The sequence below is a fragment of the Rhinolophus sinicus genome, linkage group LG01 (assembly GCF_036562045.2).
Source record: "Rhinolophus sinicus isolate RSC01 linkage group LG01, ASM3656204v1, whole genome shotgun sequence".
Lineage (NCBI taxonomy): Eukaryota > Metazoa > Chordata > Mammalia > Chiroptera > Rhinolophidae > Rhinolophus > Rhinolophus sinicus.
This window is the reverse complement of record NC_133751.1, coordinates 162303319-162326454: the sequence shown is the minus strand read 5'-3', so window position 1 is coordinate 162326454 and position 23136 is coordinate 162303319. Positions and strand designations below refer to the sequence as shown.

Here is a 23136-nt window from a genome sequence, read left to right as displayed (position 1 = left end):
AGTTCTTTTGAGGAATGGGATTTAAATGGAAGAATATTTGAAGACAGAAATGTTCTGACCTTAACTGTGGTGATGCTAAATTTAGAAAGAGCAGTCAGCCCATAGCCGTCTAGGAAGGACACAGAGAATCCATGGAAAGGGTAGTGGTGATTAGGAGATCCCCTCATGGTGAGAGACTGTGACTTGAGGAAATCGGGAGACCAGAGAGTTTTCAGATTTACGCATATGTTTCCTGATATAGATATAAGGAACTAGAAGAGCATTAAGAAAAAGGAATGTGGGTGTTTGGTGATGAGGAATGATATGTGTTGACGATCAGGGAAAAGGGTTTTATTTGCACTCAGGTGCTTTTAACATTCCAAGGACTGGCATGGCATAGGAGAAGGGTCTCTTTGCTTTATGGGTAGGGGGGTGGCTATGACAGCTGGGGGACAGGGGGCGATGGGAGAACATGATACAGTGGAGGCCCAGAGAGTCCAGTAAGAGCCCAGAGTTACCCCTCAGATAATGGCCTCTCTATTAAGATTTGGAAGCAGACAGTGAGAAGAAAAACCTAAGTTATAAATTTATATTTTGAACATAAAGGAAGTTTAAATTGACAATTAAACCAGTAAGAGTGAATTTGTATATATAACCCATAGGGAAAGACACTTGGAATGCTGCATTCAAACTGAAATCAGAGAGGTCCCTGGGATACTGAAAACTAATTTTCATATGTTTCCTACTGAAAATGTTTATATTGATATCTTTTTGTTGCTGTTTTTGTTAAAAGAAGTATATGGAATGAGTCATTTTAATAGAATAATTCATGAAATAAAATTGAGACTACAAAGGGAGATGTATTAATCTCGTTCTAATTGAATATCTCTTCAGCCTGGGGACTTAATTTACTCAGTTTTTTATTTATCAATCAGGGTATCACGGGATTAAAAAATTTAAGTAGTAACAAGGCTCTCTGTCAGTGGTGGCTGGAGTGGGAGCTGTCTACAGTTCTCAATGTTTGTACTGAGAAGCCTCGATGCTGGATGTGGCCTTTACACCCTACTCAGGAACAAAATCCAAGGTTCCTGGAAATCCTGTGACATGGAGGAAGCCTGATTCAGAAACATTCTGGTACCAATAACTAGTTTGGAATGGTGATGTTAGGAGATGCCTTTAACACCCGTCTATAAATAAGTTAAAAGAGACATGGATGGCCATTGGAACTACTGGCACTGAAATTCAGCAAAGGTAACCGTGAATGAAAAAGAACACACAATAGCACGTCTAAGTGTATATGACTCATGGAGCCAATGTGAAAAGTGCCCCGCAGCTGTTATTCTGTACTATGCGTGCAGGCATCCTCATGAGGAGTACTGATTGCGTTGGGATTTTCAGGGTTTGTCCTTGCGGAGGGGCCAGTGTTTCTCTTTTCAAATCCCCTATTCTGTTGGGTCTGGCTGATGTTGCAACAGGACCATTTGGATGTTAGTGCTAAGTATCGAAAAGAATAAATCTCTGGAACCTCCCCTTGTGTGCACTTTTCTTTGTGAGTAATCTCAGCTGTGCCAGACACCGGAATGGGCAAAGAAAATGAGCGACTAGGAGTCATTGGAAGAATTATAGGTAAAAGGTACTAGCAGGATAGGATAGGCTCAAACCGTGTGGGATAGCTTTAGTTTGGGGAAGAGGAAGGACTGGGAATTAAGGAGAACTACTGACGTAAAAGAAACGGGGGCTGGGTCACCAGTGTCAGGTCACTGAGATATGGATGAGAGGGCCAAGGAATGCTAGATGTTGCTAAGCTTTGGTGTGGAGTTAAAGTGATAAATCCTAGAGGGTTGACAGTAATAATTCCCCCTAGTTATTTTCGAATTCATTGCTAAATGTTGCCAATAGCTTTTCTGATTAGATGCATCTAAGTTATTCTTAACTTCTGTGGTCACAGCTACCTGGGAGGTGGGCATTAATACTTTCTTTTTTTAAAAGGATTTTCTCTTCTGTTCTCAATTTTAAAAATACAAACCCATTCTATTCAAATAGGTTCTAACCCCAGTTTTATTATATTCACTGATCTGTATCTGCAATTAAAAAATGAACACAGTAGAAACATATTCACTTCCCTACATGCCATCCTAGAAGGACATTATTTAGGAAATTTTAGTATTTTCATACAATGATTGACCTTTCCTTTCCATACTGCAATATTGTTCTCTAATAATCATTTGATTTCTTCACTTATAAATGAAAGACTACAAACATTTACAAATTATGTAATTGATTACACACGTATCTATTGTCAGAATCTGTTACCATGTAGTTGTCATATGCCTGCATTTGATACCTGTATGAGTTATACATCAACCATAAATTCTACTTCAATAATTTGTTCCAATGTTCACAAAATGTGAGTTAAAGAGTCAGTTTCCTAATAAATTCCAAGTCAGTAGTTCGTTTCATAATCAGAAGCAATTCTGTTTCTCAAATAATACAGCTGAGCACCCAGATAAAATGCAAGAGTCAGTTGCCAATCATAAAGTAGAAAACCAACAATCCTCACACCAGTATTCATTCTCCTACAATGGAACCAAAACCTTTTTATGTTTTTCAGCAATTCCAATCTTAAAATATACTCCACCTCTAGCAAGAGTAAGCCTGTTGTTAAGTTAGGAAATATTTAATAGCCAAAAAACTAATATCCGTGATTGCTATTAACTCAGTATTTTTATTGAAAAAAAGTTGATAGGATGTCATGACTAAACAAAGATTATGATTTACTTTTATCCAGCAAAGGATTCTTGTATTTCCATGTTCTATTTTGTGTTCCACACAGACAGTTCACTATTCTAAATACCTTCCACTCAATTTGAAATTTTGGTTATTTACCTTATTTATCTCAATACTTCCTCTACCCTTCCAATATCTATCCTATTTTCTCTTAAAAAACAAAACCAAACCAACCTCTAGATATGGACAAAACACCATTTAACTTTGTGGTTTTTCTCCTTTCCACACTCTATTTTCTGATTTTCAGCTCAATATTCCTTCCAGAAAACAATTTTCCCTTGCTAAATGTAATTTGTGTAGCCATTTAGAGATGACATCAAAATTCACCTTTTCTTACCCTCTCATTTCTTTATTCTCACATCCTGTTCAAATAGTCACATTGCTACAAAAAAAAGCACAATTTATGTCTGTAGTAACATGACTTTTCTTCGAAAAACAAATCAGTTAGCAAAGGTTCCAATAGCAGTATGATAAAACAAAACAAAAAACCCAAAAAACAAAAAAAACAAAACAACCCCCACCCCACAAACCCAGTATTATTTAAGGAAATCCCACACTACAGGGAGCTGTACTCAGCTTCACAACCTTGAATTTACAGTATTTCTTAACTGACAGTAGAAGGAGACACCTGGATGACATAATAGTTTTCCATCGCAAACACCCATACCCATGTGCAACTCCTGCCATGCAAAGGCAGCCAGAGAACATGCGAAAGCTATGCCAACACAGGAGTGGGCCACAGTTGATGTTGTCACACACAAGTGGCACCATTAGGACAGAGGAGGTGACACTCATACACAGTTTCTCATTCTTGTTAAATGTCCACTTGAGATTGAAATCCACTCACTGTTGTAGCCACTGCTGCCGCTAGCCTCTGCCGGCGCCGAATTGTGCTGAACTGGCCCTTCACAGATGGCCCTTCCTGACAGGGAATGAGAGAAGAGGAGGGAGGAGAAAACATGGGATGAGGGAGAGAGAGGACAGGATATGGGAGGACGAAAGAGAATCAGACAAGGGAGAGGGAGAATTTTTAACTGAAGTTGACTTTCCCCCATTCTTAACATTGAAAAGAGCTTGAAGGGGCATTCAGACTGTGGGAAAAGTTCATCATTCTTATCATAGGTCACCCAAACACATAATTCTATTTGCTAAATATAACCCCCACCCCAAAAGGAGATGGAAAAGTGTGAATTGACGAATAGCTTGAGATTTCAAGGTAAAATAAATTTGCATACTGTTTTATACATGCAGTCTCATGTTATTAATATATGAAGTCAAAGGCATTCAATAAATGGAAGCAAAGAAAAAACAAGTTCAGAAAAAAGTGATTAAATAAATATATGCGAAAGCTAAAATGAACAGGTTGTAATGCAAAATGTTTTTGTTTCTTGCTGGGAGGAAAAAGTAAGGGGGAGGGTAGCAGGAATCTTCAACTCCCCATTTAGTCCCCTCCTATAATGCTCTCTGGGATTCAACATTAGGAATGAAGGGTGTTGGGATTTTCAAATTGAAGAATTTTCCACGGAGGAAGCTAATCTCCACAGCATAAGAAGAACTCAATTTTCTCAGTGTGTGGGGACAATGCCTACAAAAATCAACTATGAAAGCATAGATTTCATTCAATGATGTGCACCTATGCATAAACCAGTAGAAGAATTCTTGAGCTTTCTTTCTTTTTTTTCCTTCTTGGTGAATGGAATTAATGGATAATGACATTTCCTTCTCACCACTCAACTCTGCCTCCATTTGACGGATCCTGACTCTTTATGGTTGTGAGCAATAACTTCAATTCCAATTAACTGAGATGTACTTAACAGTCACCTAACAGTTCAGATTGAGAAAAAACAGCAAGACTGCTTTAATCTTTTTGGAACAACAGAAAAATATTTAAAATTCTTGTGTTTCTAATTCTCTTTATATTTGCCAAATTACACTTACATTTCTCTTTCATCTTCATAAATCCTCTTCATAAATCTTATGCTTATTATATATGCAAATACATACATAATCTGTATTCCACCAAAAATTTTTCTATACAAAATCCCCGTATATTTAATATAGTAAAAAAGAAGGAAGAACTTATTTTGACTCTACAATGTAATTTGAGCATCTGTGAGACCTAGGATAGTTACACATGAATGACATCAGATCATTTCTCCGCTACTCCATACTTCCTACGATTCCTCATTCTGTCCAACAACTAGGGATCTGGTATTTAATTCATGCTATTAGCAACACAGGAAATCTAGCAGCTCTGTCTTCCGCAACCCTTTAAAAATTATACTCTTATTGCCTTTCTCTACCTCATTTAAAACACAGCCCAACTGTTGCTGTACAATGATGATACTGAAATTTTTAACAGAATGAGAAAATTTGAAGTTTGGGGGAAAAAAAGTCCCTTTTCTAAAAAGTAATCTCCACAGAGTCTTCTAGGACAAATGTTGCCTTCAGTGAGTTGCACAATGGATTCTTGAGGCTAGCTTCACAATGGTTTCTACTGGAAATATGGCCACACAGGTCCAAAATTTAACCTTCACATTCAAATCAATAGCACTATCTAACCTATGCAAGAATAAGCAATCAAACATCCAGTATAACATGTTCATTTTTACTTTCTTGAGGTCTATATTTTAAACAATCTGTTTTAAAATTACTTCAAAATGGTAACTGCTACAGAATGCTGAATGCAAAGTTCAGTGAAAACACCAGTAAAAACAACAGCAGTAACAATCACCACCACCACCACCACCACCACCACCACCACCATCAGATAGTTTAGGTTCCTGCACAATTGGCTGGTTTCTGAAAGTTACAAACAACAGAGGAGATAAAAAATGAGCCACTCACTACAAGGTCTTTCAAGTTGGCGGCAACAATGACCATCAGAGAAAGTGGTTCAAGTAGTGAAATGATTATGGGCTCAAAACAAATAAGTACTTGTTACTATCATATGGAATTCCCATTGTCAAGAAATATTTAAAACAGGAGGGAAAAACCTGCACATTAGGGTGGGAAAAGATGGTGGGTATATTTAATCCACTACAGTACAAATAAATGTTGTATCTCTCTGCCAGTAAAATACTGATGAGTGATGACATTTATATCGGTCATAGTCAATCCTGGCTGATTTTATGATTCCCCAGCCAAGTGCACATGTTGAAGAAACTTCCAAGTAACTGCTCAGTCATAGAGAATGAGGGATCCTAAGGGACCTTGGAAGGCCTATTGGTTTGGGTGAGCAGAAAAGGTCCAGGGATGGTACCAAATGCTGCAGCATTTCTCTTACCATACCTTTTGTTTTACCAGTCCATGTGGAAGGGGGGTTTCTCTGGGAATGATTAATAGCTTACTGCCAACCCCAAGTCTTTTTATTTCCACTTGGAGGTACAACAAAATCTCCTACTTTTAAAAGTTTAAAGTTTTCTTTGAGTGTGGGGATGAGCTGATTTCAATTTCCTTCAAAAATAATTAAACTAGAACCATAAGGGTCATTTTGTTATTCTTTTGGCAAAACAAAAACAAAGCAAAACAGCATAAATAAAAACTTAAAAACAAGCCACCCAAAAATGTTGCAGGAGTATGAATGAAGAATATTTTCCTGCTTTTTGAATAATTTCTTCTGATGGGTTAAGAAAAAAATCCTCATGAACTCTCTGCACACTGAATGGCATAGTCTGTAACTAGGTGGGCTACACAGAGTTGCATTCTGTTTCCTTCAGAAAAAACTGAGCGATATGGGGACTATGGTTGGCCTCCTGGCCACAGCAGGGTGGCAAGGGGCGTTGTACTCAGACTCACTGACAACCAATCAATTCAAGACAACTGCTGTGAACGGGAATTTGTTCAATGGCATACCTTATAAAAACAAGACTGAAATCATATCTAATCACAAATGTATATGTTCTTATGATTCTGGCCTTCTTTAATTTTTTTTAATAATGGTTCTTTTCTATATTAACCATAGATGCCATGCTTTAAAAAACACAGCCACAAAACTAGACAATCACATGCTCAAAACAAATGAAACTGCCAAAAGCAATTTCTGATAATTTTCTTGTGAAGTCATTTGGCCCATTTGTCTCCACAGCATTAATTTTCCGAATGGAGGGGAAAACACACAAAAACATATTGAACAAAGGAACATAAAAAACGTGTTTGTAGAATGTGGACATTCTAAATAATAAAACCATGGATATTTAGTGGTTATGAAAATTTATTTACAAATACAGCAGCTTAGCAAGCAAAACAACAAAGGGTTTGTTAGTTACACATTCAGAATCACAACTCAAAAAATGTTATCAGTATAGTCAGAATTAAAGAATTATTGTTATTTATTCAGAAGACACTGAGGAATTTTGAAAAGCAGTTCCTTTCACCTTTGTATTTGAATGTAAGTTGATTTATAGTGCAATACAAAGAAAAGCAAAGTCATAAGTCTAATTGTGATTGTGCAGGGTAGGAGTCCTTTATAATACACAACTAGGACTGGAGAAGTAGAGAGAGATTCCAGTTTAAGGATCTGAAAGTAATATAATTTATGATCTAAGAGGTTTTAGGCATTTACCATATCTAGTATCATTGCAATAAAATAAAAACAGGATCTTATTTTAAACTTTAAAATCACTAATTTCAAATAAATAACTTATTCAAAATAAATTTCAAGTAATTTATCATGAACCATTAATACTTTAATTAAGATTTTAAAAGTGACTGTTGATGGCCACATAACATCTCTTTTTGTAGAATCACAGGATTTTAGAGTTGAAAGGGAATTCAGAGATCATTACATTAACTCCTTCATTTTACTGAGGAGCAAACAGAAGCCCAGAAAATTTAAGAGAAATACATGAAATTATATTGTCAGAAAATCAGAGTGATTACACTAGATCCCAAGTTTGTTGATTTAGAATCTATTGCAGCCCTCACTCTTTTATTGATAGATAAAAGTTTGGACAAAGCTAACACATAAAAGGCTCTTTTAAGATCTAGTACACATAAATGAATATTGATCACAACCCATTGGATGTTTAGTGGATGAGATTTTTAATGTGATTTTTTGTTAAAATATATTTTAATGGTTCAAGGGTTATAATTGAGAATGAAAATGTTACTTTGCATTCATATTAAATAATTATAACCTGTATTTTAAATAAGTTTCACTTATGCAAGAGTAAGAATAAATTTCCCACTATTTTAGATAATATAACTCAGTCTGAAAAACCCTGGCTTTAAGGAAGTTAAGCTGCTGTAAACTTTTTAACTTCCATAAACTGACATACAAAGACTATAAAAGTATGTAAACATATGAATGAAGGAAAAGTAAAGTCTGTACCTGCAGTTGTATTTTTGTATCTTTGCTGACACTTTTTGTTCTCCATCGTCTTGTGCCCCGCTTGTCTTTCTTTGAAATATCTACACAGTTAGCCTACATTACACAAATAGTTAAAAGCAACAAAGTATTATTAAGTTCACACAGATGATACAGTTATAGACAAAGAGAACAAAACAAGTTAGTGAAGAATCATTGTTAGAGACCTAAAGCAAACTAGTTGGGAGAGAAAGGTATATCTGATGCATAACGGGTATTAAAAGCAGAGACAAGAACTTAATCATAAAACAAATTTTTCTGCTATACAAAATGAAAACAGGATTAGAACCGTTAGCATTGTTTCTCTACATGAAAAGATGATAATATCGTGTTTCCCTGAAAAGAAGACCTAGCCGGATCATCAGCTCTAATGCATCTTTTGGAGCAAAAGTTAGAATAAGACCCAGTATTATATTATATTATATTATATTATATTATATTATATTATATTATATTATACCTGGTATTATATTATATTATATTATATAATATACATATATTATATATGTATATACATTATATTATATGTATAAAATATATATTAAAATTATATTATGTTATATATAATATATTATATATTATAATAATTATAATAATATATTATGTAACATTATATAATAATATATAATATTATATTAATTAATATATTATATAATAATATATAATATTATATTAATTAATATATTATATAATAATATATATAATATTTATATAATATATAACTATATATATACTTATATATACATAAAAATTATATTAATTTTTGCTCCAAAAGACGCATTAGAGCTGATGGTCCGGCTAGGTCTTATTTTCAGGGAAACATGTATCTATATCTTCAGAGCTATCATTTCTAATGTAACACAAACATGAAAGAATGATTCAGACTTTTATTTCTTCTAGTTAGTATGTATTTATATGTAAAATATTTCAAAATAGTCATTTTAATTAACACATCTTAATGACACCTAGTTTAAAAAATATTAAGAATAACTCCAGAATATAAACTAATCTATATTATAGTTATTTCCCTTTAAATGTCACTTTATATATTCACAGAACAATCCACTAAAAATTGGTCTTTTTACTAGCAGCAGTGATATGTTTACCTGCATGTCAGTAAAGTTAGGTGCAGACTGAGTTCTCTGAAGTATTTCCAAATTTTGCAGGAGTTTGCTAAGTTCCACGAGGTTTGATTGGCAGTGTGCAAGGTCTAATAAATAGAAGTGAGAAATAAAAATATGTTAGAACTGGGCAGGGAGTGTGGTGGTGGTAATAAAAGGGAGGTAATTTAAGTTATGGCAAAAATGATTAGGCAGATCCGTGTTTATATTTATAATGATGATAAAGGCAAATGAAAGAAAACGGTCGCTTCTCTGGTTTAGAACCATAAAACCGCTGATTGTTTTTAGATGACTTCAAACCCACTCATTCAAATTAATAGCTATTAGTGTAGAGAGCCATTAAAATCTCAGTCAAATTGTGTGTGTTCCTTTTCCTGCTCAGGTGGCCCTTGACACATAAATCGCACACTCAAACTTCAGCAATTGTATGGTTTTATGGTAGAAACCTGTCTACCTGCTCCCAAAATAGTTTACAAGGTGGCTGCTTGGAATTTGGATGGAGTCAAAGTCAAGTTCAGAAAAATAATGTGGAATACAAAGTCAGATGAACGTATTTACCTATAATTTAGCTTACTACCAGTGTGGCAGAGCATGCTTTCTTTAAAATCTATTAAGAGATGCTATGATAAACAAAACCAAAGATTGTCAACGTGTGCTCACTGGCCCAGCAGCATCAGCATCATGTGGGCATGAAACTCATTCTGTTTGAATTGCTTAGAATGAGGAAATGACTTTTAATTTTATTTTTAATTTTTTGGTGTATTTGAATAAGAAATTTTTTAAGAGCTGCATAATGAAATATCACAAAAAACTGACCTTTAGTATGCGAAATTAAATAAGTCAAGTTATTAGTATTATTTTATGAATTTAGTATTATTAGTATTTATTATTAGTATTATTAGCATTTATACTGAGTTATGAGTATTATCTACTCAGTAAATATTTAGAATATGGCTCTCAGTTATGTGATGACTTTTGCACATGTACTGTCTATAAAGAGACTGCAATGGGGCATGTGTATAAATCTGTATAATTATAAAGTGATTGTTTCTACTTTTGTGGCAGTTGGTGAAAATTTCATTTATATTATCTTTGTTTCTCATTAAATTTCAAAGATCTGAATTGTTATGAATATGGTATAGGCAGCAAAATATCACCGTTAAATCTGACTAAAGATTAGCTGGGTCAAATAACATAGATAGTTGTGTTTGGGGGATCATTTGACATGTTTGTGAATATAAAATAAAAGAGAGGTAACTACTGTGAGAATCTTTATATGGGACTGAGAAACATGGAGAGCAAGTCATCTGGAGGCCAGGCCACATCTAGGTCCATTCTCTTAGCAGCAGGTGCCTCAAGGTGGAGCCCAGGTCAGCTGGTCAAATGCTGCTGTTGTTCTCTCAGGGAACTCTTGGCCATGAATGGCCTTTAAATTCCTTTAGAGAGGGAACCACCCAACGGAGGTGGCAGAAAGAGAGTACTGACTGTCAAGGCCAGTGCTCTTCTACCGTCCCTCTCACCCCCCTTCAGGGAGTCAGCACTCGTGTATGCCCCATCTCCTTCCCTATGGAGAAAACAAGGTAAAGTGGCTCAGAAGGGTAGGAAGTACAGAAGATGAAAGAGAAGAAATGAGGGAGAAAAGTAGTGCAAAGAAGGAAGGAAGGGGTTAGAGGGAAGAGGAGAAAAAAAGTGGCTAGAAGGGACCTACGTTTTAACTCGCCTATTAAATAACAAAATTACATAATAAAACATCGTGCTGGTGGGGACACTGTCCAACATTATCTTTCCTTGGAGTCTTCTATCTAGTAAATATTACAATCATACTTCTTAATAATCGTGATTATTCTACACAAATGGTGTATGTAGGTAGCATAGACATCTAAGGGTCTTAAAACACTTCCTAACAGAATAGAAAGAGAACTTTGTGAATGAACTCAATTCAAGGCAAAGGACCAAACACCTGGGGAGTCACAAGTCGGTTGACTCGGGAGACATTGATTTATTTTACATTTTTCGGTCACAGCCTGACAAGCGGTGATAGTAAAATTTACTTCTCATACCTTTCTGACTTAGAGTAGTAACTGAAATGGTAGATGAGAAATTCTATGAAAACCAAAATGGTCTCTAAGGAGTACTGGTCACACGAAGTTTAATCACACTGCCAGGACCTTAACTTAGAATAAGCTGCACCATTCCTTGTCACTTCTATCATTTAAAATATGGAAGAAAAATATGGAAGATGTGAAATCTTTAGCAGGATTTCACTTCTTACCTAAATATCTGGCTGTATATAAGGATTATAAAGATTTGTCCAAGACAATACAAATACCTTTTAAAAGAGAACACGCTAGAATTTCATTAAATTGAGATTAAATCTAATTTTACAAACTGGGACAAAGTAAAAATTATCAAGAAAGAACTACTGAGATTGTTTACAACAGTGAAAAATTAAAGATTTAAGTCTCTAGCAGTTTACTTGTTTTCTCATCATGCCCTATCTTGTTCCAAAAAGAAACATATAGTAAAACTGTGGAATAGTTCAATAAGTTAAGGTATTTCCAGAGTTATCCATTTATTATTTCATTTAGGTACCACTGATTGGGAAGACACTGTGTAACCAGCACAGTTCTAAGCACAGGGAATATAGCAATCAAGTAAGATTCACGGAATTTATGTCCTAGTAAAAAAAAAAAATGAACACAATAAATAATATGTATATTGAACTTTATGTACCCATTTTTAATGATGGCATATACTGGTATATAAAGATGGCATACAGAATACTAATTTAACATTTGTTTCTATGGAAAATAAGTGTTTTCCAAGAGTCAAGCAATTCCTTTACATACTTTTGAAGATCTGGATTGATATTAGTCTAGATCCACAAATAACTAGCCACTTAAGTATTAGAACTATAGCTCATCTATGTTCTGAGTTCAAGAAGATGTTACATGATGGACTCCTGAGATGCAACCAATCTCAACTCAATATTGGAAAATCTCTATGAAATAATCAGGATAGATTAAAAAAAAAAGGAAAAGAAAAAGTGCTGTGGTAGTTTAGGAATGTGGTTTGAGGTCATCAGAGCAGACTTCAAAGAGACAGTGGAAACTTGTCTGGGTCTGGAAGATTGATGGAAAGAATTCAACAAAATAGGAATGTGGAGAAGGGCAGAGAGGTCACTGTAGGTAGAGAAAAACAACCTGTGTAAAGGCATAGAAGTGGGAATACGCATGTTCAGGAGATAGCAAATAAGTTTAGTTGGGCCTATGGGAGGCAAAGTTGAAAGGGTAGGTAAGGCCAGATAGCTGAAAGCTGAATATTAAATGCTGGGCTAAGTAGTTTGGATGAAAACCCCAGAACCCATGGAGAACCACTTGAAGGGATTTTTGCATAAAAGCTATTTTAAGGAACATCATCAGTCTTGAGGGAACATTATGTCCTGGACAAAGAATTGGCTTTGGGGTTAGTCAAACATGGGTTGGCTGGAGCCCCAACCTCTCCATCAGGGCAGCTACATAATCTTGGGTAAATTCCATGCATTGCACTTTCCTTATCTGCAAAGTGGGGATGGTAGGAATGCCTATGTCCCATGGCTGAGTGCAATGGAACAATTCCCACTAAGTGCTGCAAACATGTGCATGAATAGTAATTTCCCATGAGCCCCTGGAAGAGATAGAACAGCAGAGCAAGAGACTGAGGGCAAGAGCACCAATCAGGAGGCTGTGTGACTGCCCAGAGACTGGGCAAATAGCAAGCTTGAGTCAGGAAAGCAGAGCTAGAATTTGAGAAGAAAGGTAGATAGTGGGGAAGGGAGAAGGCGGATGTTTTCAAAGAAATAACAGAATTCAGTCTCAGCTGGATGAACAGGGTGGGAACATGAAAGATGACATTAAGGTTTCAGGGGTGGTTATGATAGCAGCACTGACAGAAACAGGAAGTCCGGGATTAGGACCATTTTCAGGGCGGAGACAGAGAGTAGAGTTTGGATTCAGATAGGCTGAGAAGGGGAGAGATGACCATATAGACAGAAAGGGCCAACAGCAAGGTGAGGCAGTGGGAATGTAGCAGAGGGGGAAACAGAGATCTGAGATTTAAAGATTTTCAGCCTTTTTGAGAAGAATGTGGTGCACTGATTAAAAGTATATGCTCTGGAGTAAGACTGCCTGAGTTTGAATACCAGCTCCACTGTTACTAGCTGTGTGATCTTGGTATGTGAGCTAACTTCTGTGTACCTAAAGTTTTCTCATTGCTATAATGGAGATAAGAGGAGTTCATATATATAAAACACCCAGAATCATGCCTGTCACATAGGAAGTGCCCAATACCTACCATGTTTCCCCGAAAATAACACCTACCTGGACAATCAGCTCTAATGCGTCTTTTGGAGCAAAAATTAATATAAGACCCAGTATTATATATTATATTATACTATATTATATTAATTATATTATATTATATTATATTATATTATATTATATTATATTATACCCGGTCTTATATTATAGTAAAATAAGACTAGGTCTTATGTTAATTGTTACTCCAAAAGATGCATTAGAGCTGATTGTCTGGCTAGGCCTTATTTTCAGGGAAACACGGTATTAGCTGCCACCACCACCACCATCACCGCCAGTGCTGCCATCACCATCAGCAGTGCCACCACCATCAACACCATCAGCAGCACCACCAAACTACCATCATCAACACTATCATCATCAAAATAGCAATTTATCCTAAACACTAATTTATAAAGATATGCACCCGTATGTTCACTGCAATGCTATTTCCAATAGTCAAGATATGGAAGCAACCTAAGTGTCCATCAATAGATGGTTGGATAAAAAGAGGTGGTACATATAAACAATGGAATATTACTCGACCATAAAAAGAAAGAAATCTTACCATTTGTGACAACATGGATGGACCTAGAGGGTATTATGCTAAGTGACATCAGACAGACAAAGACAAATACCATATGACCTCACTTATATGTGGAATCCTAAGAACAGAAAAAATGAACAACAAGACAGAAACAGATTCACAGATAAAGAGAACAAAATGATGGGAGCGGGGTTGGGAGGGGTGGGTGAAAAAGGTCAATGGATTAAGAAGTACAAATTGGTAGCTACAAAATAATCATGGGGATGTAGGGTATAGCATAAGAAATATAGTCAATAATGTGGTGATAACTATGTGTGGTGTCAGGTGGGTACTAGACTAGTCAAGGGGATCACTTCGTAAATTGTGTAACCACTAGACTGTGCACCTGAAACTAACATACAATAATATTAAATGTCAACTGTAATTGAAAAATTAAAAAAAATAGAGATTTCAATTGAAATTATGAGCATGTCTATCATCTCTAAAGCACAGAGCAGTCATTAGAATCAAGTGGGCCTGGGTTGGCCCTCCAGCGCATCCAAGTATTTGATGTGTAACATGGACCAGTTACCTGACTTCTCTGAGCTTTGGTTTCCCTGTCTATAAAAATATGATTCATAATCCCTGCTTGGTGCTATTGTGAAGTTTTATAGAAAATCCTATGTGTGAAGTGCTTAACTCGGTGCCTGGCCTATACTGAGCACTGAATAAAATGTAGTTACTACTATTGAAGCAGAAAGCAGAAGACTGAATCTTGATTATCCCCATAACTAAGGTTGGCCAGAGGAGAATCCCAGGAAAGCAGAGCAGCAGCAGTTGGAGAAAAAGGAAAACATCATGAGGCTGAAGGGAGGAGGATCATTGGAGAAGGTCCTGCGCGGCAGGTCCGAGGATGAGGCCTGAGAATACAGCAGAAATCAGATGGCCCCTGCTACCAAGAATGCTTTTTCCATAGAGCAAAAAAGGTAAAATAGAATTCAGGGAGAGAACAGAGTTTATGGGCAGACAGCAGGAATGAATGAAGAGGGAAAGACAGGTTGTTCCCAAGACAGGCGGTAGTAATGATTGCACTAAATACTGAAGGAGAACAGAATCACAGGATGGAGGACACAGGGAGAGCAGTCAGGATGGGGAGCAGGAGGGTCACTGCTGACAGTGTACTGAGGGCACAAGGGATGGGCCACAGAGTGTTGTGAAGCAGCACACCAGGAGACAAATGCATCCCCCACCAGTCAGATGCTTCTCGGTATCAAGGCCGATGTCTGTGCATTCTGGTGAGATGAGTGGATTTTGCCCCAGTGGACAGTCTCAACCTTTTCAGCAATGGAAGCGGCCAGGTTAACTGCCCCAAGTGCGTGTAAGGCTGCAGAAATGAGAGGAGAGGCTGAGATGTCGAGAACTGCTGCTATAGGCGAACCTGAAGAGCTCTAGGAAGGTGAGATTCAGCTTCTTTCCCCAACCTGAAATTAACAGAGTCAACGTAATATCTGTGTGTTTTATGAATATATTCAAGTAAAAGCCAGACTGTCTGCTGGACACGCTTTATGAATCTCACATCCCTCTTAAGATCAGATTTTCAGATAAAAATTCAGTTTGGGGTACATAGAGGGCTAATAAAAATGCTGCTGACTTTGAGTTCACACACAAACAAAGATTTTTGTTTTGTTTTGTTTTGTTTTGTTTTGGTTGGGGGACCAACAAAGATCGCCAAATTTCATTTTTTCTAAGTGAGGACATAAAAAAAAAAATCTAACATCGACTTTCACCATAATTTCATAAAAGAAAAACATTTAATATTAAGAAAGTTAGGCCCAACATCTCATATAATTTTAAAAATTAAATCAATTTAGCCTTATTAGGAGACAGGGAGGTCAGTGAAAGCTGTCTTGTAGAATGAAAATGGTCTACGGATGCAGTCTGGACCAACGTGCTCAGGTTAATTACAGAAAGGGAAAAAAATTTCTCACTAAGAGGCTCAGAGATGGCAGAGGGAGGGACTCGTGTATTGGTTCTGAATATCTGATAACTGATCCCTAGTGGAACAGCACTAACAGGTAACTATGGATATAAGATGCAGTATACTGTTGCCATGTATTGTAAGCAATGTCATCCACAGGTGAGATGGATGGAGCAGCAGAGAAGGCAGCTGTGGAAGCGACCTAGCAGAGAGCCAAGGAGTGAGGGTGGAGGGTGCTCCTGAGGCAGCACTTCTCCCTGTGACTGCCCTCAGGCTCCGGGGAGTGGGAGGCTAACGAGGGACCTGGTAATGAGAGGAGATGGGAAGTCTGAAGAGGGTGGAAGTCAGGCTTAGGGCGAAAGTCGAGTCAGTAGTTATGAGGATGCAGAACTGACAGGTAGGAAGCTAGTCGTGGGAGGGAGAAGGAGCTGGTGTATAAAAATAAGAATCAAGAAAGGCTGAGGCAATCAAGGGGCTTGGGGGTGACAGGTGCAGCACCCACAATTCACCTCTTTTGCTTCTGTTTCTTGGTTTATTCTGATAGCCCACCTTGGGCAAGAACTAACCTTCTGCACACCTGTCCATTTCTTCCGAGTCCTGTAACCAGGCTGCCACTTTACTCGGGCCTGTCGTGCAGGTTGCAGGGAGGCTGTTGCTGCACGGTAAAGGGGACTCCCACTGACAGCTGTTTGGTTGCACCTACAATGAACAAAAAGAAGGGAAGTGTCTGGTTAAGCAGGGACAGTACATCTAAGTGATTTTTAAAAATAGAAGTATCCTCAAAGTGACATTAAAAAAGAAAGGAAGAAAGGGCACACTAAAATATGGGGAAGCCTCTTGGCTAAATATGGTTGGTGCTCAGTGAAGCCAAAGTTCATCAATGCTGACAACAGTCTCATTAAGTTGCCATCTCCATCACACAATGAAAGCGACAACATTCAAGTACTTTATATCTCACACTCAGAAGGATTGGCCAACTCAAATTCCCAATAATATTAAATTACTCAGTAAGTTGTACTTGATACGTGTCTATTGCAGACTCAACTCACGATTGAAGGCTTTTCCTTTCCAAAAGCTCTCTGTGCCCCATGATCAGCCACAAGTGATTCCTAAATACTGTACTTTATCTACCATCAAGCAACCTTGCAACGCTTTGGGTACATACTGAAAATTATAATACAAAAAAGGCAGTCTTGGGAAGTTACTATTATCTATAGCTGATAGACTTTCCATTCAAAGGCACTTTATGTAAAATAAAGTTGTAGGAAGTATGTGGACACTAAAGTGAATACAGTAAACACTCAATGAAAAAAGCAGGAACTTACTTCCCCCAAAATCTGAAACAAGTTTAAAACTCCATATTTGACTTTAATATTCAACTACAACTGGTTGTGTAGCTTCTACATCCTTATGTAGTGAATGATGTGCATACTTCGCAAACCCAGACTTATTTATTACACACACAGGGCGACAAATCAATTAACATTCAGGAGTCTCATAATTTGATATTTAGAATGCAAGCAAAGTGATAAAAAGCTCTTCTCGGACTTTATTGCACTTTGATAAATGTAATGGGAATTTTTCACCGAGTTAGAGCTTAGAGGTATGTCATTCATAACTAGAGCAATAGATCTTCTATAAAAACCAGCGTTGAAGAGCTTTCTTATTCCAAGGCAAACAGTGGGTGAGGATTTGGTTTCAGCTCTCCGTTCTTGGATATCACCCAAGTTATTTGATAAATTAAAAAAGGGATGAAAATAATACATCACTTCTTGACACTCTGTGCCAAATATGCAGGCAGAAGCTGAAAGGACCAAGAATTAAATACTTATATTTTTAAAATATCCACCGGGGATACATTTCTTATTTATTTTGGACTAACTCTGGGATTCATTCTATTGTGTGGTGAGAATGCAGGAGGCCCAGAGAAACGTGGGGACTATCTGAGCACCCTGTGTGGGTGATTCAGTAAATATCCTGTATGTCCTAATCCCCTGACCTCCTGGTGTGTGCCCTTTCATTTTCAGAACTGGTTAGTACTCGGGTTAACCCAACATCCTGTTTCTAGGAGAAAGATGACTAAACAGTCTTTAGCCAGGCTATAATCACTTTGAAAGGGTTGAGAGCCTTATGAAATACAACTAATGGGGTTGAACAAAAATTACTTGAGTAATTCCATTGAAATAGCAAAAACTGAATATAGTTGTGTCTCATTTAATCTGATTTGATTAGTCTTGCAGTTACTCCATGAGGTTTTTCAATGGATACATGTATTACATACTCGTATATCCCTATATAAGAAAACAGAGAAAAGCAGAATCTTCACTGAAACATTCCCAAACCCAATTCCCTGTGGCAGCCAGTTACTCACAGATGTCTCTGCTCTCAACAGCAAGTGCCAAGTGGGAAGATGGAACACCCCCAGGCAGGGCAATGTGGCTATGGTTCAGAAAACTTAATTATTGAATTAAAGGCAGAAACAGCTGTCTCCTTGTCTGTGGTCTTAACCTTGATTTTTAACAGGCAACACTTCTAGCTTTTCAGCATCATAGAAAATGAACTCTTAATACAGTCCAAAGAATAACTTAGCCTCCCTTAATCTGGTACCTCGTATAATGGAAAGGGCACTGATTTTAGAAACAGAGAGATGAGGATTCAGACCCTGCTCAGCTGTTCAATGGCTATGTAACTTCTAGAAAAATTCTTTACTGTCTCTGAGCTTTGGCTATATTAAAGCTTAGAGATGAATGAATGTCAAATGCTTAACTCACTGCCTAGTCACTCAAATGGACCACTACTCTTTGTCACATCCTCTAGCCCACTTGTATTAATTCCACTGGTCTCTCTCTAAATAAAAAATACTGGGGGTACCAAAATAATGTATACATATTTTAAGAGATGTTATCTATGTATTACTTTTTGAAGTTGCTTTGAATTACGGTAGCTCGTCTTTTGTTACTGTTTTGTTATCAGTATATGTTGAGTATTACGATTTTAATACAGTTTTTTTCCTTTCTTAAAATGTGTATACATTTTTTTGGCACCCTCTGTATATTACAGCTGAAGGCAAGAAATCAAGTTTCATTTTCAAAACATTTGTGGTCTTCTTATTACCACCCAGGACGACATCGATTTCTAGATACCTATTAATCAAATGTTTGCTCTACTTCCCAATATTCCTACAAAGCCATATAAAATTATGATATAGTCCATTCTGGGAAAAGTAACCATTAATTCTCTTGGAGACCTAATCTACATTTGTGATTAACTTTGACGGCTAATGTCACTACTGTCTTCTGAGGCTTAGTTTACAAAGAAAACCTTTTCCTTCTGGTTTGTCAAATGAGACTCAGCTATGTGTATGTATAATTTTCCAAGCAATTTCTGGGCTGATTTTTAGATAACGAAGTCATACCTTTCCATCCACAACAGAAACATTCGCAGCTGGTGAGGATTCAGCTGTAGATGTTGAAGGAAATATGTGAAAACTAGCATCTCTTGGTGACCTCACAATCTCATTCTGCCGATACAATCGATGATGGCGCAGTTTGGAGACCCATCCGTCAAACCAGTCCTGGGACTTCACCTAAAACAATAAAGAAGAGGAGAAGATAATGGTGAAACCAATCTCCTGTTTACCACGGATACAGGCAAGTGATTTCCCCTGGTAGTGGCAGAGAAAGTGTTGAAAAGCAACTTTACCTTCAAATGATAGATGTGCTCTTCTGTGTCAAGGTCTATTCTCCTAGCTTTCTTTTTAATTGACATGACCGAGAGTCCGACATCAATGCTCCCATGGACCTTCCCTTTTTGAATCTGAAATCAAAAGACTGGTAAACAGGCTGGAGGGATATATGATTTGATGTGTTTCTACACTGAAATGAGCTTTAACTTATAATCTTTAACTTATCTACGGGAAATGGAATACCACACCTCCTTTACAAAGGGAAAATGGTTAAGGTTCTGAGATTAAGGTCCTTAATCTGAGGACAGTGGAAGCTGCCGTGATTTCATACCAATTTCAAGAGGTAAGACTCTTCACCTCTTATTTGTTTTTGGCATAATACATAATGTCAATTTTTCATCATTCTAGATTTCATAATTTATATCCCCAAAAAGATATCTTTAGTGGTTCCTAAAATAACTATGGTCAGTCTTTGACCTACAACCCAGAATACTCCCAAATAATCAGCCCGAAGACAGCTGCTAGGGCAGAACTGGGCAGCCGGGGTCACAGAGCACAGATCAGCCAGCTCTTCCTTCTGGCTACCTTCATCTGACGAAGGACGCACAGCTAATTCAATGGAAGAGATGGGGTCAAAACTGAAATGTAAGCCCTCTGTTCCTTCCTCTATAGCACAGGGCATTTTCCAGTTTTGCATGCAAACAACTACTTTCTATATTAAAGAAAAACAATTTAGAATAATTTTAGTGAGTTGGGGTTCCCAAGATAAAAGGATGTATGGTATGAAACAGAAATGAAGTTAATAAGATAGGTATTAAAAGGACAGTGACAAGAGCAAAGGTTGCTTTAAATCTCAAAAAGCACATAAAGCATAGTTTATTAAGATGCAGAGAAAAGCCAATTTGAATTTTCTCTCCAAAACAGAAAGGGTGGTGTTTATTAGTGTGTCACTTCTAGGTTAAGCTCGTTTTGAACAACAGACATCACAATAGTTACATTTTCATGCACCAGTTTAAGACTGTACATTAGCGTGAGCGTAAGCATGAAACACACATTCCATGCAACATGGACGTTTGGTAACTTGTTAAATCATACAGGCACAGAAATGCACAAAGCTGGTCACCATAGTACAAGCCTGGAAGAACTATGGTTCACTCACTTCAAGCAGAATTCTACACCAATCTTTGAAACATATCTTCTGTGCTACTTACATCGAGTGGTGCCTTTGAATACTTTAACATTCCATTATCCAGGACAAAAAAACGCTGCAAGAACCAAACAACCCCAGTTACTGTCTATATTCTGAGTTACCTAAAACATTCACAACTGTGGGTTAATGTTGCTTGGCATTTAGCAACAATTGATTACCTCTTGGTAATCAATATGTTTGATCATTTTAATGTGTTTGGTTCAGTGCACCTGGCCACAGTCAGACACATTAAATGATAAGGAAACCTGAGCTCGAGTTCCATACTATTAACCCAGTAGGGCTCCTTCACACATAATCCAATGGAGATGAACTCTTTTCACCAGGGTTTTTCTTAATTGGGGTGCAGGTTGGAGAGTGCATCTCAGGGCTGGCAGTTAGACACTCTGAATGCACCACATTGGGATTTTTTTGTAAGTGAGAAATGAGAATAAGCTGAGTTAGGTCACAGCGATTTTGTGAGAAACTTGAGAATTTTTCACCCTGGAGGTAACCTCCTATATTTCCCTGGATACCATGGAGATTTCCTGAAAATGCTCATGTCTGTTCCAGAAGCCAGTGGACTAGATTAACGAATAATGAATGATCTGGAAAGTTTAAGAAGTAGCCTTAGCAATACGCTTGCCTCTCGCTTAGCAAAATGCTTGGATTTCACTATTAGTAAAACAGATAAAAAATTATTTTTGAACTATATTGAGGGTTGAAAAAGAGAGAGACATGTTTTGGGGCATTTTCTTCTTTTTCCTTTTTGTCTCCTCCAAGATACTTCTGGTCCAGTCCAAATGAATCTAGCCATTTTTGTTCCACATACACTCAGAAACTCTCTGCTGCTGATTTCCTTTCCGTGGGCAATTAATAAAAGAACAAACAGTTTCCAGGACCCAAACAATGGGTCCAGTGCCCTTCGCTAGTTTCTACAGAGGCAGGGAGTCTTTCTGTTGCTGAAAAATTGCTCTGTTGGGAAGTTTGTATGTGATTCAGGAAGTCTTAGTTGCTGAGGTCACAAGCAGTGAGTCCTGGAAACACCCTGCACAAAACTCACAAAAGGCCACTGTAACCTCTTTGTTACAGGTCACCCCTTTGCAACAAGAAAGCATGGGAAGAAAGAATCTCTACAGCTGTAAAACACTTGATTACTCAATTGTCCATAACCTGGGCATTCAAACGGGCTAACGCTTGAATAAATATCTGCTGGCATTAGAGACCAGGAGAAAAGGCAATACAAGGGAGACTCTCCTATTTATATAGCAAAATGTTCAAAGGCATGGTCCAGAAAGAGTTGCTGTTGAACCACAGCCAGTTTTGCTGAAACATGGATTGAGAGTGCTATGGTAAAGTTGGCAATTCAAATCAAATTTGTTTCTTTGACTTTTTTGTTCTTCTATTTTTCCATTTCTATCAAAGAATTTTAGCAGGGATAACTGATGGGATCGTCATGGGGAAAGAGATTAGCAAGGTCATTGATTCGAGGAATTGCAAAGTGGTAAGGTCAGAATGAAAGGCAAAAGTTGATTTTAGGAAGGAATATGGCCAGTTGGCCAAAATCTAAGGAAGAGCAAGGGTGGGGAGAGATGCCTGGCATTGGGACAATATTAGGGTGTGTTCAGGGGAGATTATCAAGGTTTCTGACAAGTGAGAGGAAATAGTAGTCAGAATCCCCTTTGACCTGTTTTTATTCTATCTTCACAGACGGGATTGGGCAACATTCCCATCTGTTAAATTTTACATTTTCCCTTAGATTACAAAAATATATATTTCCTCAAGGATGTTATAATCCATGACTTTCCTGCTTTAGGCCAATGGGCAGCCACCAGCTGGCCACTGGGCCAACGAATCCCTCTGCCTGAGATGAAATCCATCGGCAGATGTGCAAAGCAGCTGAATCTGTTCTTCCAGTGATTTCAGAGATGATGCTGACGGCTGTCAGAGGACATCCTCCTCTGAAAACGGAGGACAACTTCCTCCTCCTTAGCATCAGAGAATTCTTGCTACTAGGTCATTACAACAATGTAGTGCAAAATATTTTCTCCGTAATTAAAACTAGAAAATGGAAAAAGGATGTGGGGTAGGCGAGAGAGGAATAAACCATACACTGTAAAAGGTAGTAAACAAACTTACAAGATCAGTGAATTTCCATCTTGAGTTTGCACC

General features: G+C 37.4%; 1 protein-coding gene across 25 annotated transcripts in view; it reads right to left on the bottom strand.

The window, feature by feature from the left end:
- Window positions 1–23136, bottom strand: part of OSBPL6 (oxysterol binding protein like 6) — a 180164-nt gene that overhangs the window by 31629 nt on the left and 125399 nt on the right. For 11 of the 25 annotated variants that reach the window (XM_019739302.2, XM_019739300.2, XM_019739303.2 and 8 more), the window contains 7 exons: window positions 20990–21043; window positions 19796–19909; window positions 19509–19679; window positions 16660–16792; window positions 9241–9344; window positions 8099–8191; window positions 3614–3688 (listed from right to left, as the gene is read on the bottom strand). In XM_019739302.2, coding sequence (XP_019594861.1) covers window positions 3614–3688; window positions 8099–8191; window positions 9241–9344; window positions 16660–16792; window positions 19509–19679; window positions 19796–19909; window positions 20990–21043 — 744 coding nt within the window. The remainder of the gene's footprint in view (window positions 1–3613; window positions 3689–8098; window positions 8192–9240; window positions 9345–16659; window positions 16793–19508; window positions 19680–19795; window positions 19910–20989; window positions 21044–23136) is intronic. The other 14 variants (XM_019739311.2, XM_074338601.1, XM_074338569.1 and 11 more) reach the window with 5 other exon arrangements.